Here is a 25632-nt window from a genome sequence, read left to right as displayed (position 1 = left end):
ATCAAGCAACAGATCAACCATTTGCAAGAAGGTATACAGGAATAAGACAATAAAACTGAAGAAATTTGTGGAAAGATTAATAGTGAATCTTTGATAGTGGGGGAAGATAGTGTCACTAGTATCAACTAGTAATAATGGGTACATCCAGGCAGTGCAGGGAAGAAATATAACCAAAAGAAGTATTGCACCCAATGGTTTTACTGAATGGTTAAAAGGAATGTTCACTGTATACAATGAATTTGACAGAAGATTTTTGAAGAAATGCTGGTCCAAGACCTATTAAGATGCAATGCTAAAAGATGTTTTACACTGGAAATTCCTTAACATATGTAGGACAGATAACAGAGGAAAATCAAAGTACGTGTTGGGAACCAGCAACTCTTTTGCTGGTATACCAGGTGACAGCAGTATACTCCCAGCTGGGTGAGACTTTCTTTCTTATTTCAAGTTTCATTCCTCTTCCCTCTTTCCTATCTGTAGTTTATGAAAATTCTAAAAATTATGAAGTAGACTAAGCAGTGATTGTCCAAATACTTCATTTATGAACAGTTCAATAAAACGTGTAGTACATTCATCATACTATAATGAAATCAATGCTAGGGTAGTAATTGAAATATTATAGAATCCACCATTTTTGTATTAGTTCAAAGTCAGATCATAAAAACAGTAGTGCCAGAAATAATTGAGATAAATGCCAGATCTGAAGGAAACATCTACCTAAATTTTGAATGAAGCCAATCAGTATTAGTAGAGAATTCTATGTAATCTTGTAAATTTGTTTCATAAGTCATCAAAGAGTGGAATAAGATAACAGCTGATGGTTGTGGTAAGTATGAAAACTGTGCAAAATGACATGTAGATGAGGAGCTTCTTGTTTATATGAATAATATTAAATGTGAAGATGATTTATATGCTGAGAGTAATGATGTGTAGTGAAGTTATGGAGCATGGAGGCATTTTTGTGTATTTATTGAGGTGATTAAAGGGATTAATAGATGTTGAAGTTTATGTTTGAAAAAGGGGGGGGGGGGGTGACACTTAGTTGAGAGAGATTTTTGTAAAGTGAGTTGAAAGGTTTGTGGAATATGAAGTAGCTTAAGTGCTAATTTTTGAATGATGTCATTATTTTTGCACGCGTTGCCCTATTTGTATCTGTATGTATTTATGTTGCAAGTGAAAATGAGAAAAGTATGGTGTTGGTGAACACCACTGAAGTGCAAAGGAACAATGATTTTATGATCTAGTTAGTTGTCAAGATGGGTAATTCATGCTTTTGTAAGAAAACAAATAAAATAGTGGCACACTATAATAAATAATGTATACTGATATTTCAAACAATGGAAAATCCAGGACAGAATGTCACAATATTATGAAAATGAAAGTTGCTACTCACCATATAGTGGAGATGCTGAGTCGCAGACAGACACAACAAAAAGACTCTCACAATTAAAGCTTCGATTGTGAGAGTCTTTTTGTTGTGCCTATCTGCAACTCAGCATCTCCGCTATATGATGAGCAGCAACTTTCCTTTTCATAATATTGGTATACCGATATTTCAAATTTTGAACTATATGTCAGCAAAAAAATATTTACTATCCTATCTCCAATATTAATAAAAGCCATTCAAATACAGCTACATAATATATGGCAGAATAAGTAGCCATCTCCACTGAAACTTATTTCTGGACAACCACATTAGTTAGAAATTTATATCTGCATGATCTAATAGAAATTAAACCATTGTCAAATAGTTACATAGTTGTTGTATTGAAAATTATGTTTAGACTAACATGTCTCATGTTGACACTTTGTAAGAGATAAGAATAAATAGTCATTAATTTGAGGTATTTTCTCTAGACCTTCCATGTGTGGTACCACAGGTGAGGTGAAATAGTGATGATAGAATGGAATGTAAAAGCACTGCTGAAAGGACAACATATCAAAGGCAATAGCTGAAGTAGGTTAAACAAGAATTTTCTGCACTATGCTACAGGAAAGGTAAGTAGTGACAATTATGTGTTTAGTGACCCACACAAACCAGTGAAATGGGTAATCCTTTACCATTAACTGGAAAACATACATGTGCAAAATATTTACTACTTTTTGCTAAGGAAGAATTTCTTTGTTATTTAATGTAAGACAAACCTGTATAAAGCATTTACTATTTTTCACTGAGATATGTTAAATTTTTGTATAATATTTCTTTACAGGCAGTTCACTACTAGAGTCAAAAAGCTTTAAGTATGAATGTGATTTTTATTGATTCTGCACATTACATTACTTGTGACATAGGAATATACATATTATAGGTTACACAGAGCTGGTGCAACATTACTGTCGAGCACTGTGGTACCACTATTCAGAGAATGCTGGTCATCAGGAACACTCTCTAACAGGACCACATCAGAATCCAGCAGGGCTGGTCTACGTCAGTTGTGATGCAATCTTTGGAGTGCATGCAAAGTGTGCTACTAGTTTGGCTTAGAAACTACTGTCACTTTGTAAATGGACTCAATTTAGTTTGCACCCTATCTGAGGAGTATCCTGTATACATCTCTTGTTTTTAAATAAACCAGGACAAGCCCCACTAGCTCATGCAAATCAAACCTGGAACATTTTTGCAACTAGGTAATAGTGCAGTTTTTCAACCATGGAACACATACAGCAACTATTAACACAAACTGAGCAGGGTTATCAGGAGTTAATGACAGCCACATTACATAAGTGAAAGTGTTAGCATCTCTCATGCCACCCATGTTTATGACTTTCCCACCATTTATGGAACAATGTAAAGAGTGGGATGCTTACTGCTGTTTGACAGGAAATCCTGAACTGTATCACCTACTACAGGAATTGGAGCCATTAATGAATCCAGTGGAGCTTGAGTTGTCTAGAAAATTTTTTTATTACAAGAACATTACAAAAAATCATGTTACTACAGACAAGTAAGAATTTTGGCAGCAAAAAAGGGCCCAATCCCATCTTATGCAGACTGGTCTCCAACCTGTAGGGATTAAGTAGGAATTGTAATTTCAAATGGTCTTGTGGATGGAACTAAGCTGACTCTCTAATCAGGGATATTATAATGCATCTTACTCTGCCTCAAAAATGAGAAACTAAACATTTTGGGAAACAGGTCCTTCTCTCGGGGAAGTAATGTGAATAACTCAGGCATACTGCCCATGCAGCCCATAGTTTGTTTATGTTGGAAGAAAGCATTGCAGACATCAACTCTCCAGCACCACTCATGCAAGATGTCTCACTAAATCCAGCAAGGCCCTACCTGCTCCACAGCCCGGACAACTGCATGAACAGTGGCACCAGCAGTGACAGGCCATGTCAGCAGCAGTAGAACCAAGGCCTGTCTGTATCAAATGTTTCCTTTGCTACACACACAGCAGTTCTCCCATTGGTATGCAACATGCCACAGATGTGACTAAAGGGGATGCTTGGGAGTAGTATGCTGAAGCCGTTCCAATGCAAGTGTGCCTCAACTTGTGGAAGTAAACTGAGTGAGTGATAAATCTGTGGAAGTGCAGACTCCTCAGAACACATTCCAGCAAATGTACTTAGATGCATTTAAAGATTAACATTCTGTGAAGTTACTGCTGGGCACTGCTATTTTCATGTCCTTGCTAAACCATCAACTTAAGTTTAGGGTTGCCATCTTCGCAGGCAGCTGAGACTAACCAGTGGGCCTATAGATGTCATCGTGTGTACCTTCGCTAGAAAAGTTTTCACTTTTACGCACTTATAACCAAGTCAAATGATGTTCAGTAAATTTTGTTGTGGTAGCTGATCCCAAAGTGGACAATGTTTTTCTGATAGACTCTTTTCACACTTTTGGATTTATTGTTCCTGAAACAGCAAAAAAACTAAAATGCAACCTGTGCAAGTGTTCTTTCAGGCAACCCCTCTTGCCAGATTTTGGGTTCAGTCTCTTGGTCAATAGGCACAAATAAGTAGAAGATTATGTCATGGCTGCCACCCGCAAGGATGGGATGTCCAGCACTGCACCCATTGCCACTGTGGTTCTCTAGCAACTAAGAGGGCCACCCCAATTGAAGACCACAGCCTAGCAGAGTAGTTTAATGACCACACTTACCCCCCCACCCCCATGTGTTGTGCCCGCCACTGGTGCATGTCATCAATGGGGCCTCTTTCTTCCAGCTGGGAGCCCCTGATGCAGGCCCATGAGTTCAAGTGCCACTCAACTTGGATCAGTAGGATGATCCCTATCTACCACAGGTCCATGATATATACTGTAGCCTCCACCCACAAACTTCTGTGGCAGAATTGAAATCAACTTTGCCTCTGCCATCCTAGTTAGCCGCCATCTGCATCAACCATGCTCAGCACACATTCTGATACCATGGTGACTCGTGCCTCTTCCATCATCCTGCCTTGGCTCCCCACAGTGAAGCCCATGAATTTTGACCTGCTGCCTTTCCTAGTGGCAACTCCACCAGACCACACATCACCTGCATATTCTAACAAGCAGTAACTGCTAGTGGTGGGGGAGGGTGGTGCCAACTGACCTCACTATGGAAACTGAAGAGCTAGCACAAGATTAATGTCAACCGCTGTGGCACCAAAACCCAGAGGGCACTGGCCATCTGGAGAGCCCTCAAATGGGTCATCAGAGTCCAGCATATAAGCTAGCCCAGAGCTGGTTTGAGTGAATTGTTATGTGGCCCGTGAAGTGTGTGGTGAGTGCGAAACTGGTTTGATTTAGGTACTATTGTGGACTCTATTTGTCAAAGGCAGAACTTTGATACAGTGTGGACAGGACTTTACTTTGGAATATGGACTTAAGTTAATCTGCACTGCTTCTGAGGAGCATCCTGTATATATCACCCATTCATTATAAATAAACTGGGGTGACTATCATTTGTTAATGTGTAAATTGCATTTTTACAAAATCAGCAATGACACAAAATTGATCTTAATCCTTGAAATCATAGGAATGTGGAGTTACTGTGCATATTCATGCAGAATGACAATTCTATAAGTGGAAATCAAAAAGTTTCTGTTCAATGGCTGAATAGTCCAGAATCTATGCCAATCAGGCGAAATCACCATGAGCATTGAGGCAATCGTTCCACCGATACACCAAGTTCAAGATACCCAGGTGGGTTTAATATCATGTCCTACTGCATAAAGAAGTCCATAACTGCCTGCAGCACATCCTTATCTGGCAGGAATCATTGGCCCTTCAAGGCCGTTTTTAAGGGACTGAAGGCATCATAACCACATGGGGAGAGATCAGGATAATAGGGTGAGTGCTTGAGTGTCTCCCACTTAAGTTAGAGTAACTTCTGCATTATGACACTTGTGATATCAAGTAGCATCTTGTGTTGAATTATGACCAGCACACAACATGTCACACCATTCAACAGTGGTGGTTTTCAATGGACATGCTGCCCCATACTCTTTGTTCATTCTCCAGTGGATGTCTACAAGTGTTTGTCCTTCAGTAGCCAAGAAAAGAATAACAGCATGTTGGTCCCATTTGAATTCACTTGGTAATAACATCTGAGATTGCCATATGCACATTGGAAGGACATTAGGGGCACACTAATCATTTGCCTACATGTCGGTGCTTATGTACCCATGCTGAGTCATGCTATGTTGCATATAAGTTACAGCAATGCCCTGAAATGAAAAATTTTCATCACCCCCTTAGATCATTCATAGAATAATTGCAAAAGCTCATGATACCTATAAACTGATGAGAAGCATCAAATATTTTAGGTGGCAGTAAATTTAGGAAATTTGTCTCATAAGTAAACATTATGGTCCTAATGTGGAAATGTCTGAGAAACTCATAAAAGTCTGGAAATCAGAATAATGAGAACAAGATTCATATCAGCTAGCTGGTAAGTTAGCATCATTATTTTCCCACATAAAAGCAAGAAGAGCATGGTAAATGGATGTGTACATGGAATATAGAATCAAATAAATGAGTCCAAGAAGGTTCCATACCCCTCAGTCAAATCTGTATAGTATTGTGTACTGGAGTACTCACGTGTAAAAGTATGTATCCGGTAGCTCTGTATGTGTGCCACTGTGCCTTACACAGACACCTTATGTCTTCTTGCCCTCCTTGACATGTTGTGGAGTATCTTAGAAATTATATTTCAAAAGACTACCCATATGGGTATTGGAGGGCAGCGTGGAGGGTAAAAATCGTAGAGGGAGACCAAGAGATGAATACACTAAGCAGATTCAGAAGGATGTAGGTTGCAGTAGGTACTGGGAGATGAAAAAGCTTGCACAGGATAGAGTAGCATGGAGAGCTGCATCAAACCAGTCTCAGGACTGAAGACCACAACAACAACAACCCATATGGGACTTACTAGTTGTGTGGTGTGGCAAGGTCTGGGCTTTGTGGTGGCCATTTCAATAGGGTGAGATGTTGCATAACAGTGCCCAGTCTACTGTCCTCGAAATTGTTCTTTAAGGAACTCAAGCACCAGATAAGCAAACTATGCTGGAGCTTTGTCCTTCTGTAACCACATATGATCCACAATTCCCTTTTTCTTGGAGCAGGGATACTAATAAAATTTGCAATATGTTCAAAAATAAGAATTTACATCCATATACCCTTAAAAAAATATAGTCACAACAGATATCATGATGACATCCTGGCGTATGCCATAACATGAGTTGCATTCCTTTCTGACTATTACATACAATGAAAATTTATTTATTTATTTATTGGCCAGAAGATCACATTTCTCCTACTACGTGAACTGTGATATACTGCACATTCATCAGCAAATAACACTCTTGACTGAGAAATGGCATTTGGAAATTGCACCACAAAATTGTGTCAGGTTGCAACTCACTACTTGATGACATCATCAGGTAACAAACATTGGTCATTTTTAAATGTGATCAGGCCTGATCACAGCTCTTGAATTTAAGCCAATCTCTTGCAAATTGATTTTACTGGAGACTGCTCAAATGATTCAGAGAAGGTGGCACACATTTCCTCTCACATTATTGTACAGTTACTAAGTTTATGACACTGCCTGAAATAAAAGCACATTTATCCCAATCAAATATGCTGCTTAATGAAGTGAGGCCTTGCAAAATAAATTCCTAAACATCCTCACTATCTCTGTCATTGTGTGCCCCATCTGTGGATATTTGTGTACTCACACCCACACCACTAGTTGCTTCACTACAGTCGCTGTGTCCCTAACATCAGCTATATCTTCACAGCTGAGACAATGCAATAACAAAACAAAACAGTACAACACTGACAATAACGCTTTTCATCAGCTTCAAAACACAGATACCAATAAGCAACTATTTATTTACTCCAATTCTAGAAAGCCAGTAGGAGTATTTCTCAGACAGTCTGTATGTCTGCATGAAACAGATGTTTGGAGTGTGTCGCTCAGGCCTGTCCTGCCCATACAGTCCTACTTTTGTGTATCCTGTAAGGTGATATTGATGTTTTGTTTGAGAAATTTGTTTTTACCTTCAGAAATTGATTGTTTTTAGGTATGACCTGTTGAGCTGAAATCTCACTCTGATATTTCAGATCTCAAAAACATTTTTTCCAGAGACTGTAACATGACTGTTCTGAAATTCCTTGACTAAAAGTTTACAATATTATGAAAAGGAAAGTTGCTACTCACCATATAGTGGAGAAGATGAATTGCAAACAGGCACAACAAAAAGACTGTCACAACACACAACACACAAAACACTCACACACACACACACACACACACACACACACACACACACACAACTGCAGTCTCAGGCAACTGGTGCTTTCAGCTGCCTGAGACAGGAGTCATGTATATATGTGTGTGTGTGTGTGTGTGTGTGTGTGTGTGTGTGTGTGTGTGTGTGTCTTGTTGAGAAAGGCCTTAAAGGCCAAATTTATTTGTGACACTCTTTTTGTTGTCCTATCTGTGAATCAGCATCTCTGCTATTTGGTGAGTAGCAACTTTGCTTTTCATAATGTTGTTACATTCCATACTGGATTTTCCAAGTAAAAATTTTGGTATTTCCAAGTTTTCTTTTAGAATACAGGTTCAACAAAGCACATAGACATGAGTTTCAGAAGAAAGACTTTATGTAGGTCTTCTGGTCTTCCTGTTCTTATTTAGCCTTCAATGTGCTGAGTGATGCTCTTTATTTATTTACAATGGTATTCAACTCCTGTGAATTTTCGTACTTCCATGGTTTATAGGAGCGTGGACTTTGACCAAATTATACACTTTGTTGCTTGTTTTTGCAATTAGTCCTGAGAGTTTGTTGTTGTTGTTGTGGTCTTCAGTCCTGAGACTTGTTTGATGCAGCTCTCCATGCTACTCTATCCTGTGCAAGGTTCTTCATCTCCCAGTACTTACTGCAACCTACATCCTTCTGAATCTGCTTAGTGTATTCATCTCTTGGTCTCCCTCCACGATTTTTACCCTCCACGCTGCCCTCCAATGCTAAATTTGTGATCCCTTGATGCCTCAGAACATGTCCTACCAACCGATCCCTTCTTCTTGTCAAGTTGTGCCACAAACTCCTCTTCTCCCCAATTCTACTCAATAGCTCCTTATTAGTTATGTGATCTACCCAACTAATCTTCAGCATTCTTCTGTAGCACCACATTTCAAAAGCTTCTATTCTCTTCTTGTCCAAACTATTTATCGTCCATGTTTCACTTCCATACATGGCTACACTCCATACAAATACTTTCAGAAACGATTTCCTCACACTTAAATTTATACTCAATGTTAACAAATTTCTCTTCTTCAGAAATCCTTTCCTTGCCATTGCCAGTCTACATTTTATATCCTCTCTACTTTGACCATCATCAGTTATTTTGCTCCCCAAATAGCAAAACTCCTTTACTACTTTAAGTGTCTCATTACCTAATCTAATTCTCTCAGTATCACCCGACTTAATTCGACTACATTCCATTATCCTCATTTTGCTTTTGTTGATGTTCATCTCATATCCTCCTTTCAAGACACTGTCCATTCCGTTCAACTGCTCTTCCAAGTCCTTTGCTGTCTCTGACAGAATTACAATGTCATCGGCGAACCTCAAAGTTTTTATTTCTTCTCTATATATTTTAATTCCAACTCCGAATTTTTCTTTTGTTTCCATTACTTCCTTTTTTTAGATGGAGAAATAAAATTGTGTACTAGTGATGTAGTAGTGATATGATGTCCAGCACAGAGACTGTAATTGTTGGTATCTTGTGTAACAATATTCTGAATGTGCTGGCAATGAGGATAGGCATTCTTGATAACAGTTAACGAAAATAAATATTTGCTATTACCAACTAACAGTGGTTCAGTCATGTAAAAGTTACACTGCAGTGAAAGTAATTCAGACTTACCTTAATCTTTGCATTGCATTCTGCTTCTTTATTTTTTAATTCTTGCTCCATATCATTACACTTAATTTCCAGCTTATTTATCAGTTCATCTACATCATTAATGTCTTTTGTAGCTGACTGACTAAGCAACTCTAATTTTTCTTTTGAGTGCTGAAGTTCATGTATAGTTTCTTCTAGGTTACTGCATTCTTCAGAAATCCCTGTCAGTCTCTCTTCCATCACCTCATTCTGTCTCAGAAATTTGTGGTAAGATGAAACATATAATTAGTCACATTAAATACACATAAAAAGAACCAGTTTGTAAGAAATAAACAATATTTAAAATGGTAGGAAGTACATAAAAATGTAACTTTCAATGAGAAGGTAGTAATTGCATGTAAATGAATTTTTTTCTCAGCGAGCCCAGAAAAAGTTACTCTATGCTGCCAAAGTCCAGCATAAACTGAAAACTATAAACCACTGTTTTTAATATATTAACTTTCATGGAAAATATTGTTATGAGAGGCCTCTACAGACAGAGCACCTGCTATTGTGTTACTGTAGCTTTCCCAATCCTGTACATCAACTGGCTGAAGCAGTTGTAATGGTCTATTTGTCCTGTAATGATTTTCTTATTAATCTCAGACTCTTTCTCTCTAATGCATCCCACTACCACATTAACCTGAGCTCTGAATATAAAGTTTTGACTAACAACTCTCAATTTCATGACTGCTTAAGAGAGACATGAACAAGCTGACAACAAATGTTTACTGCTAATTTTAACACTAAGCGATTACTGTGATAAAGTTGCACTTAATTACCCAAGCTCCAGTAACAACTAACAACAATGAAAAAGTTAATTAAGCAACAACTAAATCAGGCAGTCAGTATTGGAAGTTTTCATTTATACTTACACTAGTCATAATTTTTTTAGTTAAAGAGTTCATTTATTTGCGTCATCTACAAAGCACTGAATGTAGGGATAACACTCTACTTGCTCTGTAAGCATTTCCTGCTAAATTCTCTGGAAGAAAGGTTGTAAGAAAGCAGAATAAGTATTTTACTATGACTAAGGGGCTAATGCAATGAAGTTCCAAGTAGTTTTTATTAGTGGTGCATATTTTTAGAAAACATGCTAGCTTAAGGAATTAAGGAAATGAAACTCTGAATCATCACTACAGTGTTGTGAGCAGCTTAAAAAACCGTTTCCAGAAAGTCTTTGAATCTACATGAATAGTTTTACATGATAGTAGCAGTCCCCTTCCATTATGCAGCACAGTAAACAGCAGCCATCTTTACTTCCAGTACCAGTACCCATGTAATTATTGTAACCCAGGTGTTACAGGCTGAATTAATTCATAAACTGTGGTGGAGTCTCTATGACAGTAGCATGATGCATTGTCTGTGAAAAGCAGGATCGTGGGCAATGCATATGTCTTTTGCCACTGTGCTGCTGATGTCCCACCAGCAGCTCCCACAGTCTTCTAACTCACCCTTAACACACTGTGTTGACCTTCTACCCCTGCCAACCCTCTACCTTCTTCTGACAAAGACCCACACTAGTGTTTCTTCTATCACTCTGCTGCCACTGAGAAACATTCTGAGTGGTTGTCCTTCATCCTCTTCTATTAAGTTAATATTTGAAACTCTTGCTTTATTGCAAAAATTAGTAAGTAGTCTCTTTTTCTAAGAAAAAAATCATTAACAACGTTATCAGTTTGTGATTACTAATAGCATAAAAGTTTTACATAATGATAAAGAGGTCTCTCTGTTTGAATCTGTCTCTCAAGGCTTCCACCAATAGCAGGTTGGTTGGTTTTTGGAGGAGGAGACCAGACAGCAAGGTCATCGGTCTCATCGGATTAGGGGCGGATGGGGAAGGAAATCGGCCGTGCCCTTTGAAAGGAACCATCCCGGCATTTGCCTGGAGCGATTTAGGGAAATCACGGAAAACCTAAATCAGGATGGCCGGACGCGGGATTGAACCGTCGTCCTCCCGAATGCGAGTCCAGTGTGCTAACCACTGCGCCACCTCGCTCGGTCCACCAATAGCAGGTTTCTTGTTGAATTTGTGAGAGAATGCCTCACTATTCCTTTGTGTTGTAGTGTAAAAGACTTGAAAGCACTCACTTTATACCCTTCAACAGTACTGCACAAAAATTACTGTTGAAAAGTCTTTTTACATTGAAATATCATCTTCTGTCTTGAAACACTATACATGGACAAATCTATTTTGATGCCACCCTACCCTTCGCGTTGTGCTATATTCACATAAGATACACCTAGAGGCATTAGGCTCCTGCAGATAAATGCAATGCACTGTGCATCGGTAATGAGTGAGCTGCAAAATACCATGGAAGAATTTGGTGTCAATGTCATGCTAGTCCAGGAACCATATGTCCACACTTCCCAATACACACTGCCACAATAGTTTGACACCAGAATGCCAAGGAGGCAATCATCATTCTCAATCACAAATACCCTGTCACTAAAGTGATGAGCATTCTGTAACATTAGAGATGTGTACTCTTCAATGCAAGTGGATTTTTGCAGTACTCTAACATGACTGAGCCATATCTTGACAAATTATGAGCTGCAGTACTGTACAGTTGTGAAGAATATCACATAATAGGGGCTGATGCCCGCATCTCGTGGTCGTGCGGTAGCGTTCTCGCTTCCCACGCCCGGGTTCCCGGGTTCGATTCCCGGCGGGGTCAGGGATTTTCTCTGCCTCGTGATGGCTGGGTGTTGTGTGCTGTCCTTAGGTTAGTTAGGTTTAAGTAGTTCTAAGTTCTAGGGGACTTATGACCACAGCAGTTGAGTCCCATAGTGCTCAGAGCCATTTGAATAGGGGCTGATGCAAATGCAAAGTCAGTGCTTGAGCATAGTAAAACAACAGGTGAACATGTTGTAATGCTGCAAGACTTGATCCAAGTACTGGGCCTCACTGTTATTATCAAAGACGGGCAGCCTAGCAAATTTGAAAATAGCACTGGTGCAGGGACCAATATAGACATTACCCTGGCAAACTGGACAGCTGCTAGCAAGTTTATATCCTGGGAGGTTAAACAACTGTCATAATCTTTGATATCAGAACAGTAAGTGTAAACTCTAGAAACACTGAAGGCAAAGGAAACCAGAAGGCTGGGACTTGACGCAGCAAACTGGAATGCACTTATTTCTGAAATGGCTTCTTTCTACCTAGACCGTTTACCTGAAAACTTAGGTCTCTGGGTGAATGCGCATATCAGGCTCCTGCAGAGCCTCAAACAGAGGATATAGAGCTATTTCTAAGGCACATTGGGGTAGGAAACTGACAGAGTTCTGCAAAAAAGTCCATAATGCAGGGAGGAATTACCAGTAATCTCTAGAGAGGGGCAGAAGAGATAGAATGATAAATATATACAGGCATCTGAAACTAACAGAGACACTAAAAAGGAGCACTTGGAGTGCTTTCTGAACATACAACTGAAATAAGACTTGTGTAATTAGTCATACAAACTTCCAACTGACAAATTTAAGATTTCCACCAGCCTGTCCATCCTCCGCAAGGCAGAAAGAACAATGATCAGTGGCAGGAGAAATGCTGCCAAATATTTACTGACCTCTCTTTCACCAGATGATCCTGCAAATACACACAACCACCACGAATCAGTGCTCTGTGACCATATGTGTTCTCATTATAGCAACAATGATGTCATACTGCCATTTTCTCAGCAAGAAGTAGCAGTAGCAATAGCCATGCCCAAATGTACCAATGCCCTGGATACAGATGATATCTGTTCATAGGTGACACAGAACATACATCCAATCAAAGTGCCATTCATAACATAGTCAGTCTTCTGCAGTATGACAGAAGAGATCCCCTTATCTGCTGGTAACATCACTAAGTTTCCATCTATTGTCATACTGCAGAAGACTGACTATGGCTAGAAGATTTGTCAACTTTTAGAGGATCCTGCTTGCAGTTTACTAGAGAATAACCCCACCAGGACACGAAGGCCCTTCTTAAGGAAACAGGATGGCCTGAGGAAGTTGTCAAGCATCTGAAAGCTAAGGCATCAGTACCAACCAGACTATGCATATTACCATAGATCTGTAAAGAGTGTGTACCACTTCATCCAATTGTGAGCAATATCCATGCACCAACTTACTCCACAGCCACCTAGCTTAAAATGACGTTAGCACCATATGTGGAGAAGTGCATCCACCACATCCACAACTTCTTGGACTTAATGGAATGTCCCAGAGATGTACAAATCTCTAACACAGACATCATGGTCAGCTTTGTCATTATATCCCTATTAACCAAGGTCCCACTTCAGGATACATACAGTTAGATCAGTGAGAGATATGACAGAGCTCTGCTGGATCTTTTCAAGTATATCTTAGCACAGACTTACTTCCTATGTGGAGGCCAATTTTATGAGCAGATTAGAGGAGTGGCAATGGGTAGCAACCTATCTCTGACAGTGGCTAATCTGTTTGTGGAGAAATTCAAGGATGAGCCCTTACAACTGCTGCCTACCACCCGATGTGTTTCTTCAGATATTTTGATGACACTTTCATCACCTGGCCACATTGTCAGAAAAGACTGGACAAGTTCCTGAAGCATCTGAACTCAAAGACATCCCAACTTTAAGTTCACTACGGAACTAGAGAATGGTGGTCAGCTCCTGTTCCTGGATGTCCTAGTGAAGAGGAAGGCAGATGGCACATTTGCTCATTGTGCATATAGGGAATCAACACACACTGACCTATATCTACAGGCTGACAGCTGCCACCACCCAATACAGAACAGTGGAGTGGTCAGAACACTTGTACACCAAACCAAGACACTCTCTGACCCAGACAGCTGGATAGCAGAGTTAGGACACCTACAACAAGTATTATTGGATAATGGATATTCAACCAGAGACATCCGCAAAGCATTACATTCCACCAGGCAACCTAGTGCAACAGAACAGGAACAAGAAGAAAAGGCCAGGAAGGTAGCCTTTCTACCATATCCCAGATCTATCTTTGTTAAGATCAGCAGATTCCTGAAGAAACACAAAATCAAATATATGTCCTATCCACCCAGTAAGATCAGAGTGCTCATTGGAATGGTCAAGAATTATCTGATATTTACCATACACTTTGTGAATGTGGTGTGTATTACATTGGTTAAACTGCCAGGATAGTGGACATAAGATGTAACGAACACCAAAGACGTACCAGGCTACAACAGGCCACTAAATCACCAACAGCAGCTCATTGCCTGGAGCTTGAACACACCATGAATTATGATCCTAGCTCAAACTCCCAGATTGTGGGATAGTGGAATCAATGAATATATTTAAATCAAGATGGCAGAGAACCTGATCAACTGGGAAGCAGGATACCAGTTCAGTACAGTGTGGTTCAAATGGTTCAAATGGCTCTGAGCACTATGGGACTTAACTTCTGAGGTCATCAGTCCCCTAGAACTTAGAACTACTTAAACCTAACTAACCTAAGGACATCACACACATCCATGCCTGAGGCAGGATTCAAACCTGCGACTGGAGAGGTCGCGCATTTCCAGACTGTAGCGCCTAGAACCGCTCGGCCAGCCTGGCCGGCCTCAGTATAGTGTGGTAGCTGGCTTTGGAGCTACTATAGAAAAACCAGAAAAAAAGTTCCCTTTTGTGGTAATGAACCTCAGATGACCATGTGCATAATTAAAAGAATCAGACATCATAGAGTACACCATGCAGCAACTACCTCCTCAGAAGACAGCAACAGCAGTCATGGGCAAGATAGGAAACAACATCAACCACCAAAAACCTCAGGCACAACACAACTTGAGAGCATACATAATACAGAACTCCAGTTAGTGGCTACCACCACAAGAGATTGCTGCAGTATGCACAGACATAGCATGCAACACCAACAGCAGCCTGATACTGCAAGAAGCGCACATCACACTCGTGTACCAAATTCAGAACACCAGGAGGTCACACAAAGGACTTCACACAAAGCACTCTTACAAACTTGCAATAGGATTACCGAGAAAATAAGAGTATGCAAGTTGTTTATGCGTGTTAGTGTACCAGTATTTTTCAGTCACATTGCTGGAGATGCACTGGGTGAAGTCTGTGATGACAGATGGATAGATAGGAGAGAACTGGTTGCATCGTCTGCACATTCCACTGATGTTTGTCTTTTGGATTACTATCTGGGAGGCCACTGAAGACCTTTGGTATATTCACAAGACATAACAAATGCAAAGAAATTTAATCAAAGTGTTATGGAAAGCTGCAAAGGCATTTGATATTATCCATGGATGCTTGAAAGTTTGTGACATTCCATGATACAATGAGTAGATTCATGTATACACACAACTGTCATTTTCTGTCAGTTCCTAAATGGAGGACTTTGAAGAATGTTCTTTCTTTAATAACAAATGAAGAATTTATGTATATCTGTCATTTCAGACCTTCTTTCTTCTTTCGGTGTAAGAAATCTGCACACAATAGTTTGTAAAAGTATTTCTGTCACACTCCATGTGTCAATTTGTTTGCTGATCATGTTAATAGATGTATCAATCTTTCAGTGTATTGTACTTCTTAAATTTGAGTAGCATAATTAAAGTTGAAAGTTCAAAGTCCTCAGTAGGAAATGTTAAATATAAACCAGGTCCAACATTTGGCTAGAAGCACATGATAAATCACTTTACACTTTACACACTAAAATTGGGTAATAAATCCACCTTCAACAGCCTATGATTGAACCAGGACAGCCCTTCTGGTCCCAGTTTGATATTTTGTTGTGCAGTTCATGTCAATGCATTGCAGAACTTTGTAATTCTATCTATGCAAGCTGAGAGGTGTTGCCAGCATATCAAATTTGAGAAGGTGTCAAACCCTGGGATGAAAAAATTCACAAATTTCATTTCTATTTCAGGAATTGGCATGTCCTATTTCCAACTGATGCATTTACGTTTATAGATGAAGCATAAATAAGCAAATCTACTGTATAAAATGCCAGTGTGTTTTGGTGTTTCTTCAATGTCTTCTGCCATCTAAAACTCAGTGTAGCCTCAGAAAGCTGCCACAGATCCAGGATTTACATAAGCGAAAGGTACACTACTGTGCTGATTAAGTTATGCTAGGAGAGAGGGGAAGATGGTGGGGCCTTCAGAGAACTGATGACTGATATCTGTCTCTTACACTATAACCATGTCATGTTGTGCTAGGAAGGGATGAGCGAGATGATGAGGGAACTGGCAATCAACTCCACATGCCAGATATTGGTGCAGCTTGGTATGGATGTGTACAATGTAGTGACAAAGAAAAGTTCTAGAGACTTGTGGCACATTTCTGCAAAGATATTCATGTCTTCATTGTAGGATAGTCCTAAAACTACCACCTTTCCAAAGTAAAATGGAATAATTTATCTCAAATAGTATGACAAACAAACAGGCCTAAATTAGGTAGATTTTGTGATGACCACAGTGTTTCCAGTCTCACTTACTTGGAAATGTCAAAATAGGCAATTCTGTGTTTTAGCCCTTTCAAGCCAGCATAGTGAGAGTCAAGTTGTGTCCTCTTGATGTGAGCCAGTCCTGCCTGGATGTGCACACTGTATGCTGTACTTCTTGCAGTCGCCCTTGTACTTCTCTGTTGCTGCTTTCACACTGACTGTTTAATCATAGTGATATGACTTTATATTATATATTTACTAAGGAAAACATTGATGCATATATTCAAATGTTTTTATCTTCATTTTGAATAAAAAGGTTGTTCTGGATCTTTTAGATAAGTCATGTAATTTTTTTGTACCTTCTAGCAGATCCGTGGTTTTGGACACATCACTGGTGAGGTGGGTGCTTTAGTATTTAAAATGTATATTTAATGTTATTTCTGTTTTCACATGTACAGTAATGTTTATTTGCATTTGGTTTACATTACATTTCACTACATTATATCATGTCAGTTACACTTCAAAAATCCTTTTGTATATGGTAAATCGTGAAGCAGGGAAAGGCACACAGTCTTGTATTGCATTCCTTACATCACATATTCATCTGCTTCCTCCTCTTCTGCTCCTTATAGATAACACAAGTTCTGTAGCTGCTACGCTCATCAAGCAGATAAGGTCCTGCTGTCAGTCTTGAGGGAAATTCAGATCTCATTCCTCTGCCAGATCTTCTTTTCTCTACTTTACATTTTTCCATGATTTCCTGGATGACTCCTATCTGAAAGTTGGCGTAGGTAGTTTTCCTTACAAATTTCTTGTATTGAGCTGGCTGTTGTGGCCAAGCAGTCCGGAACCTTGCTTCTGCTATAGTCACAGGTTCGAATCCTGCCTCGAGCACGGATGTGTGTGATGTCCTTAGGCTAGTTAAGTTTAAGCAGTTTTAAGTCTAGGGGACTGATGACCTCAGATGTTAAGTCCCAGAGTGCTTAGAGCCATTTCTTGTATTGGCAATAAGAGTTAAAAAGTGACATGTCCACAATGTGAATGAACAACTTATGGTACCATTTAGTCAATTTTCTGCCGCTTTCCACTGTCTTTATTACCATGTCACTTGTATCCACAGATCCCATTGATTTATTGTAGTCCAGTACTATTACAGGTTTCAAATTCTTTGGCCCTGTTTGACGATTCACCTTTCATTTCTGCAGAGTAGCTTGTCAAAAGCATCCATACATGTCTTTTGTCACATTGTTTCAGTGCTAACAGTAATCACTATGCACAACCAAAAGTAAACTCACCTTCCTTTATTTTTTTAAGCCATGTTAGGCATATATTTTCTTGTGTCCCTGACCGCACTCCTGAGGAAGCTCGAATGGTATGGTGTAAGAGGTGTGCCAAATCAGTGAATTAAATCATATTTGGAATATCGCTCTCAGGCAACTGAAATTAAGTACACGGAAGGAAATGAACTCCAGGTACACCTTTCAGAACCATGTGGACTAAGTCATGGTGTTCCACAGGGCTCCATTTTAGGTCCCTTTCTTTTTGGTCTACATTAATGATTTCCCATCACACGTTAGGGATTCTTAACCAGTACTGTTTGCAGATGACACCAGTCTATTGATTGAAGGGAATAATGAAGAAAATCCTACTGCATCTGCAAAAGATATTACAAAAGGAGTGCCTGAATGGTTTACCAGAAACAGGCTAATAGTTCATCTCCAAAAAACGGTACTCATGAATTTCCTCACTGATCAAAATAAAAATCCAGCACAACCTGTAATATGTATAGATAACCAAGACATTAGTGCTGTCAATGAAACTAAATTTCTCGGTATTCATATCCAGGAAAATATTAAATGGAACACTCGTACCACAGTCCTACATTCAAAACTAGCAAAAATGAGCTATGTGGTAAGAATTCTCTGCAACAGTACTTAGTGCAGAAACAGTTAGGGCTGTATACTTTGCTCATGTACATTCAATACTGAAGTACGGTATCATTTTCTGGGGAAATGTACATCAGGCCATAACAGCTTTCAGGAAACAAAAGGCAATTATAAGAATAATGAAACAAGTGAGCAGCAGAAAATCATGCAAACCTTTCTTTAAAGATCTAAAGATCCTACCCCTTCCCTGCATTTATATACTGGAAGTAGTCACACATGTCAAAAAAGCATACTGAGAAAAGAAAACCTTTTTCCTCAAAACAAAAGTGTCCATGAATACAGTACCAGGTCAGACAGTGACATACATGTTAATCATTGTAACACCACATTATGCCAAAAAGGTGTATATCATGCAGGAACAAAACTTTACAACAGATTACCAAGACATATAAAATCTCTTACTGAACTACAAAGCTTTTAAAAAGTCTGTGACATCCTCCCTTCTGAAAAACTGCTACTATTCAAACTCACAGTATCTTATGCAAGAAAAAATCTAATTTGTATCTTTAATTGTAGAAATAAGTTATAAATATACAGTATTTCAAAAATTTGTAATTATTAACTGTATAGATCCAATTTGTCATAAAAATTTATAAAATGTATGTTTGACATTTGAAAATCCAATAGCTAAAAAGGTTTTCTGTCCAATATCCTGTGTACAATATATGTACTTAAAAAGAGATTTATATGGACAAATAAATAAATAAATAAATACACAAGCATTGGTTGCCCGGTCATACAATCAACAAAACAAGGTGGGGCTTGTGTATCAGGTGTCACAGTACAGGGTATTGCTCTTTCATAACTATGGCTCAACCAATGAAGCTACAACATCTTCTGAGATGCTGAAATCATATTTATGAATATCTGTATGTGAACTACAATAGACAATGAAATCTAAAATATGATTTGTGTGCACATCATGAATAATGAAAATCTTTATTGCAAAACAACTTTGTTTAGCAGGTGTATACAACTTGATTTTTAGTCTGCCTTTGAATAATAGAAGGCTTTCATTTATGCATAACTTTTCATAAGGACAGAAATTTTCCTTATATTGTTTTTTAAAGTGCTCAATTACTGGCTGTAGCTTGTATAAATAGTCATTACTGTGAGACATTTCATTATTGGCAAAATGTAAAAACCTCAAAATATTATGAAATTGGTCTCTAGGTAGTGGTTTAGAAAAAATTGTGTATGAATAACCAGGTTCTCAGACCAATATTATGACAGGCTCAATTTTCTTACTCTTGTAACGATAAAGATTGTAGCAATAAAGATGTAAATATCATTTACATTCATGTCACTCCATACTCTTTGGCCCTTCTTCGGAACATGACCAGCCACTATTTTAGAAAGGTATCTTTAGTTTCCTCACACAAAATGTTTATGATACCTGTGCTAAAGGACAACTGAAAGAAACTTAGCATGCTGTCACTATTTACAACACCTTTCAGTCCAGAAATAGCTGTGTCAAAAGTATATTTCTTCTGGTTCAAGCTTTCATTTTTCCTCATTATTATTATTTTTTTCCTTGTTAGTTCTGGTGCATCTTCATCTTATATCACTATCTGTAGATTCATTTGCATCTTCCATAGACAAGACCAAGTCTGGAAATGCTTTAGATGTTGATGGAACAGCTGGAGTAGCAAATGTACCTTAACCTTATGTAGAAGTAGGGACAAAAGGGTTTTTACATTTATCTTCATCATCAGATTCAAATGATAATTCACTTTTATCTTCAAAGTCACAACCCAGTATGAGGGAAAGAGCTTCCTCCACAGTATATCATTTTTCTACCATATTAGTCCTGGTAGAAACTAAATGAAGAGCTCAACACATCAGTACAGAACTGAAACAAAGTGGGAAATCAGTATGCAACAGAAGCCAAAATTGTGTTTTCAAACTGAATGCAACTGCCTTCTGGTTACTCTACTGCTAACTACAGTCTTCCGAGAGAGCTACTAGATGGTGCATAGATCAAAGAGAAGATGAGCATAGTGAAGAAATGCCAAGAGAGATGGAGCTGCTACACCAGTCCATCAGCTGAGAGGCACAGGTTGCTCTTGACTTCTGCAGCAGTTCACCGGCTGAGCAGCACAGTCCCTCCCGACTTCTACTGAAGTTCACTGGTGAGGAAGAGTTAACTGAATCACAGATAATAATTTCTAGAAAAGAAATGCATGAGAATTCTGCAATGAATTCCATGCTTCACATTTCAGGAAGGAGCTAAGTGACAAATAACCTTCCCCTTTCTCCCTCCAACAAACACCTTTGTCTAATCATTTAAACTCTTATCATCATTTCCACAAAATGACAGTTGTTTAATCAATACTATTTTATTGTTTACAACCGTTTTCAGAATAATGTAATTTCATCATCTGCAATGAGGAAACAATATGTTACGGTAATGGATAAGGAGCAATTTAAAAATGAAAATGTAACAACTAACTGATGACGAGACATTATTCACATAAAGCATAAAAAAACAACTGAAGTTTCCTTCCACCCTGTATCATCTATGGAACAACCGAAGTTCCACATTCCAATCTGGAACCAAAGAAGTTACCAAAACAAAAAAAGTTTCTTTTGCATATTGCATTATCCTTTTTCTCTATTTTACATTTCTTATGTATTTTGTAATTCTGCAGATAGTGCTTTACAAACGGATTTTTTTTTATTCTGGTGTCTTCTTAGATTCCCTATTTTATAAATTGGAACACGGAATTTTAGTTCCACAGATACTATAGGGTGGAAGACACTCTTAGTTTTTTTTTCCACTTTATGAGAGTAGCGTCCATTCATCAGTTTGCTGTTACATATTCATTTTTGAATTACTGCTTATCCATAATTGTAAAATATTGTTTCCATCATTAAAGTGTGTGCCAAAAGTTGGAATTACACCAGTCTTAAACATTAAAATCATACTGGTTCAACAACTGTGCAGTTTTCTTCATTTTATAAAAATGGACATGTACAGTTGTTGTTGCCCTATAAAAATAACTCTTTCTTATCATCATGTATGCGAGTCCTTCCAAGGAATATCACACTTCTTTCTCTTGTGATTTTGGAAGAAGTCATTTGTTACAATCAGCTGAATCTACTGCAGAAGCCTTTCATGTCTCTCATTCCCTTCCCCCATTTTTTTTCTTAGTGCTGTTACTGCTCAGTAGTTGCCTGAGCACCAGTTGCGCCATTTTTCAATATTACTGTTAGTCAACAGTCACCTCAGCAAAAGTCTTTATCCTCTTTCTTTTTTACTTTACCATTCCTTACAAAGTTTAACTTCAGCTATCTGTCTCTCTCTTTAAAGTTTCTATTTTCTCAATAATACTAAGTCTTCTAACATTGAATTTCAAAAATGGCATTACTGTTAATCTTTCTCATGCTGTCCCCTACCCGAGTACCCCTCACCGAGGTATTGAAATGTTGTTACAACCATAAATTTGTACAGAAGAAGAAAAATGGTGACTGTGAGTAAAATTTAAAAGACTGCATGTTCTGGGAACATTTCCTTGAGTCTTTAATATAGTGGTTTCCATTACCTTCTCACACCCAAACCTTACAAAGGCAATTTCCAATCCCAAGGGAAAGATAATATCTCGATTTTGAATTAGCTCCTCCATCCACTTTTGTACAAGCCACTTGCACATTGATGGCAGTTCCTTGTACCACAGAACATGATTTTATTCATTCTTGGGAGCAGCAACTTCAAGTATACCTGGAGATGTTGCAATAGACGTCACAGATACTAACTAGTGCATCATGGTGGTGTGTATGAAACCTATAAAGACCTTATTATTTAAGATCAGTTCCATTAAGATTGTGCAATATTAATGTCACAGAATGAAAAAATCTGTTAAATACAGCATCACATTGTCCCTCACTGAAATGGTTTCTAGAACATTTCCTAACCATATTGTAATAGAAATATTCATTTCTGTAGGTAGGGCTGGAATGCATACTTGTTCCCTTTCTATCTGACATGATTGTAATCTGAAATATCAATGCATGGTTTTGCAGCAATATATACCAATAAAATTATCTCAAGCCTCCTGCCCATCAAGTGGTTTAAAATCCATGAGCTTTCAGCCAAATACTCCTCAGTCATTGTCAAGTGGTGACTATCGTGCAATTCTTATATAGCCATGCTGCCTTCTGTGATGTCACTGGGGCTCACTCCAGTGTCATACATGATAATGTTTTCATTTCAGCCTTACAAAGGATGATCCCCAGATGTGCTTAGCTGCAGGCCGCTGTCTTTATCTCAATGACTTCTTTTATGTCCCTATCCCATAAACCATTAGTCCATGTAATAACAAATGTCTTGATAAATGCAACACAGTGTACATATTCCAGAGCGTGCTCTGCTGCCCATGATTTCTCACGGAACTGTAACTGAAAACATTTCTCATGTCCTACATGGCACTGTTCAGTAATACGGACAGTCAGTCCCACATAAATGTGTCCATACCCACTTGGTATGGTATATACTCCCAGTGTTTGGAGTTTACATCATCTTTCATAGGCTTCATGAGTTGTCAAATTATTGATGGAGGCTTGAAGAGTGAACTGAATTTATGCCTCTTCAGGAACCAGCTAATCTTTCATGTTACTGTGCCACAAAACAGCAAAAATGCAAGCTTCTTCATGTACTGCTCAGGTGCTTTCTGCTTACATTTCTTCATAAAGATGGCTTGTGAAATTTGGCAGTTGTAGCCATTTTTCTTGAATACTTTACCTAACTAGCTCAGTTCTTTCTGTACATTTTCATCTTCTGAGATGGCCTCCACTCAGTGCCCCAAGGTCCTCCATATGGAAAGTTTCAGGTAGTGGTATCTGGTAGCTGTTAGTGTGCAGATACTGCCCTGTGTGGGTGGGTTTCCAGTAAACACTGTGGATGAGACACCCATTTGCTTTACAGCAGATGACGACATCAAGTAATGGCAAGGCACAACCTGTCGTTACTTCTATCATGAACTGTCATGAATGTTGTTCATCTGGTCCTAGAATTCTCCCAGCTTTCGACATCCATAAGACCAGACAACAAATGTATCGGCAACATCCAAGCATTAAAGCCTAGGATATATTGCATGTATGTGAATAATGAGACCACATCAAAGCTGACCATCATATCTAAGATATCTGATACCCAAAATTTTAATTTGTTACACACTAGTAATGTCCACTGTCCATTCACCTATATTTCCGCAAGAGGCTCAGTTCCTTTGTGCATCTACACTGAAGTTACCGAGGCAGTAATGCCTACAAATGTACGATATATCTACATGTGAAACCTGCTCTGTTGGACATGTCTGAAAGAATAGACACCACACTGTTGGTTGATACAGTGCTATAAATACCAAATTTTAAGGGAAAAACAGAAACCAGCGAGAATTGAGCAGCAAAATAATTTGATGGTGAAAGCTGAAAATTTGTAGTGGACTGGGATTTCCCACCCAGCATAAGTGGTTGCCTTAATTGCCTCTGCCATCTAGACACACTCCCCCACCTGACCCAAATTCTCAGCTTGTCACACACTAGTAGCATCCATTGTCCCTTCACGTATTTGCTCACAGCAGGGCCTGCATTCACGCAAGACCGTTGGACCCTGTTGTGTGTCCACACTGAAGTTGTCAAGGCAGTCATGCCCATAGATATGCTGTATATCTATGTGTGGTGTTGCTTCTGTTGGACATGTCTGACAGAACAGAAACCACACTGTTATTTGATAAAATGGTCATAAACATCATATTTCGAAGGAAAGATCAATGCCTACTGCAATCAGGAATCAAAATAATTCAGGGAAGAAAGTTGAAAATTTGTGCCAGACCAGGGCACAAACCCAGATCTCCTGTTTAAGATGAGTAGTTGCCTTAACCACTCTAGCCATCCAGATATGCTTTCCAACTGACCCAAATTCTCAATATGTAACACGCTAGTAGCTTCCACCATCCATTAACCTGCTTGCTCGCAACCGAGCCCTACAGAACATACACCACTCACGCATATATATAGTATATCTGTAGGCATGACCGCACAGATAATTTCAGTGTGGATGCACAACAGGGTCCAAGCCTCTTGTAGGAATACAGGACTCGCTGCAAGCAAGAAGGTCAGTGGACAGTGGAAACTACTACAGTGTGACAAGTTGAGAATCTGGGTTGAATGGGAAGTGTTTCTGGATGGCTGAAGCGATTAAGGCAACCACTCACATTAAGTGGAAATCTGGGTTTGAGTCCAGGCCCTGCACAGAATTTCAGCTTTCACCACAAACAAATTAAGTTGATGTCTGATTGCGGTTGGTGTCGATCTTCCCTTCAAATTTTGACATTTACAGCTGCTGTATCAACCAACAGTGTGGTGATGGTTCCATTGGACATTTAATGGGAAACCCATAACTTTCATTTACAGCCAACCTTTTTGTGAAGTACCGGTACTTTTAGGCATCACCCTGGACACGGCTCCTGCACAACCTAGTTACTTTTATCATTTTAACAATACATTCATTTTCTGGGCTCATGGACATGAAAAACTGGGAGAATTCTTGAGCTGCATGAAGAACATCCACCATTTGACAATAGCTGAGGAGCACTCGACTGAAAATTCATGGACCTTAAAACAATTGATACAGCTGGAAGCCTGAGAGAATTTTACCAAATGTAATCTGACCCATGTGTGTACTGTGTAGTGCAATGACAGCTCATTTCTGGCTTCACTGAGCATGAGTCATTCACAAAGAGGCTTCACCCTTGCAACTAGTTGTGGTTATGATCTAAATTAGCTTGCATCTGATGTTTCAGATCTGAATTTGCAATACTGTCACAACAAGTACTGTCTGCAGGCAATTGCCATAGCACATTGTTATCCAAGGTAATACATTATTGCTTTAAAGTC

The 25632-nt window shown here is 38.9% G+C and overlaps 1 protein-coding gene across 2 annotated transcripts in view; it reads right to left on the bottom strand.

The window, feature by feature from the left end:
- The window catches only part of LOC124805181 (myosin heavy chain, clone 203-like), a 259196-nt gene that overhangs the window by 64228 nt on the left and 169336 nt on the right, over positions 1-25632 (bottom strand). For both annotated transcript variants that reach the window (XM_047265671.1, XM_047265672.1), the window contains one exon: positions 9365-9592. In XM_047265671.1, coding sequence (XP_047121627.1) covers positions 9365-9592 — 228 coding nt within the window. The remainder of the gene's footprint in view (positions 1-9364; positions 9593-25632) is intronic.

This window comes from Schistocerca piceifrons, chromosome 7 (genome assembly GCF_021461385.2).
Source record: "Schistocerca piceifrons isolate TAMUIC-IGC-003096 chromosome 7, iqSchPice1.1, whole genome shotgun sequence".
Taxonomy (NCBI): domain Eukaryota; kingdom Metazoa; phylum Arthropoda; class Insecta; order Orthoptera; family Acrididae; genus Schistocerca; species Schistocerca piceifrons.
The sequence above is the reverse complement of the archived record's forward strand: the minus strand, read 5'-3'. Positions and strand labels throughout refer to the sequence as shown.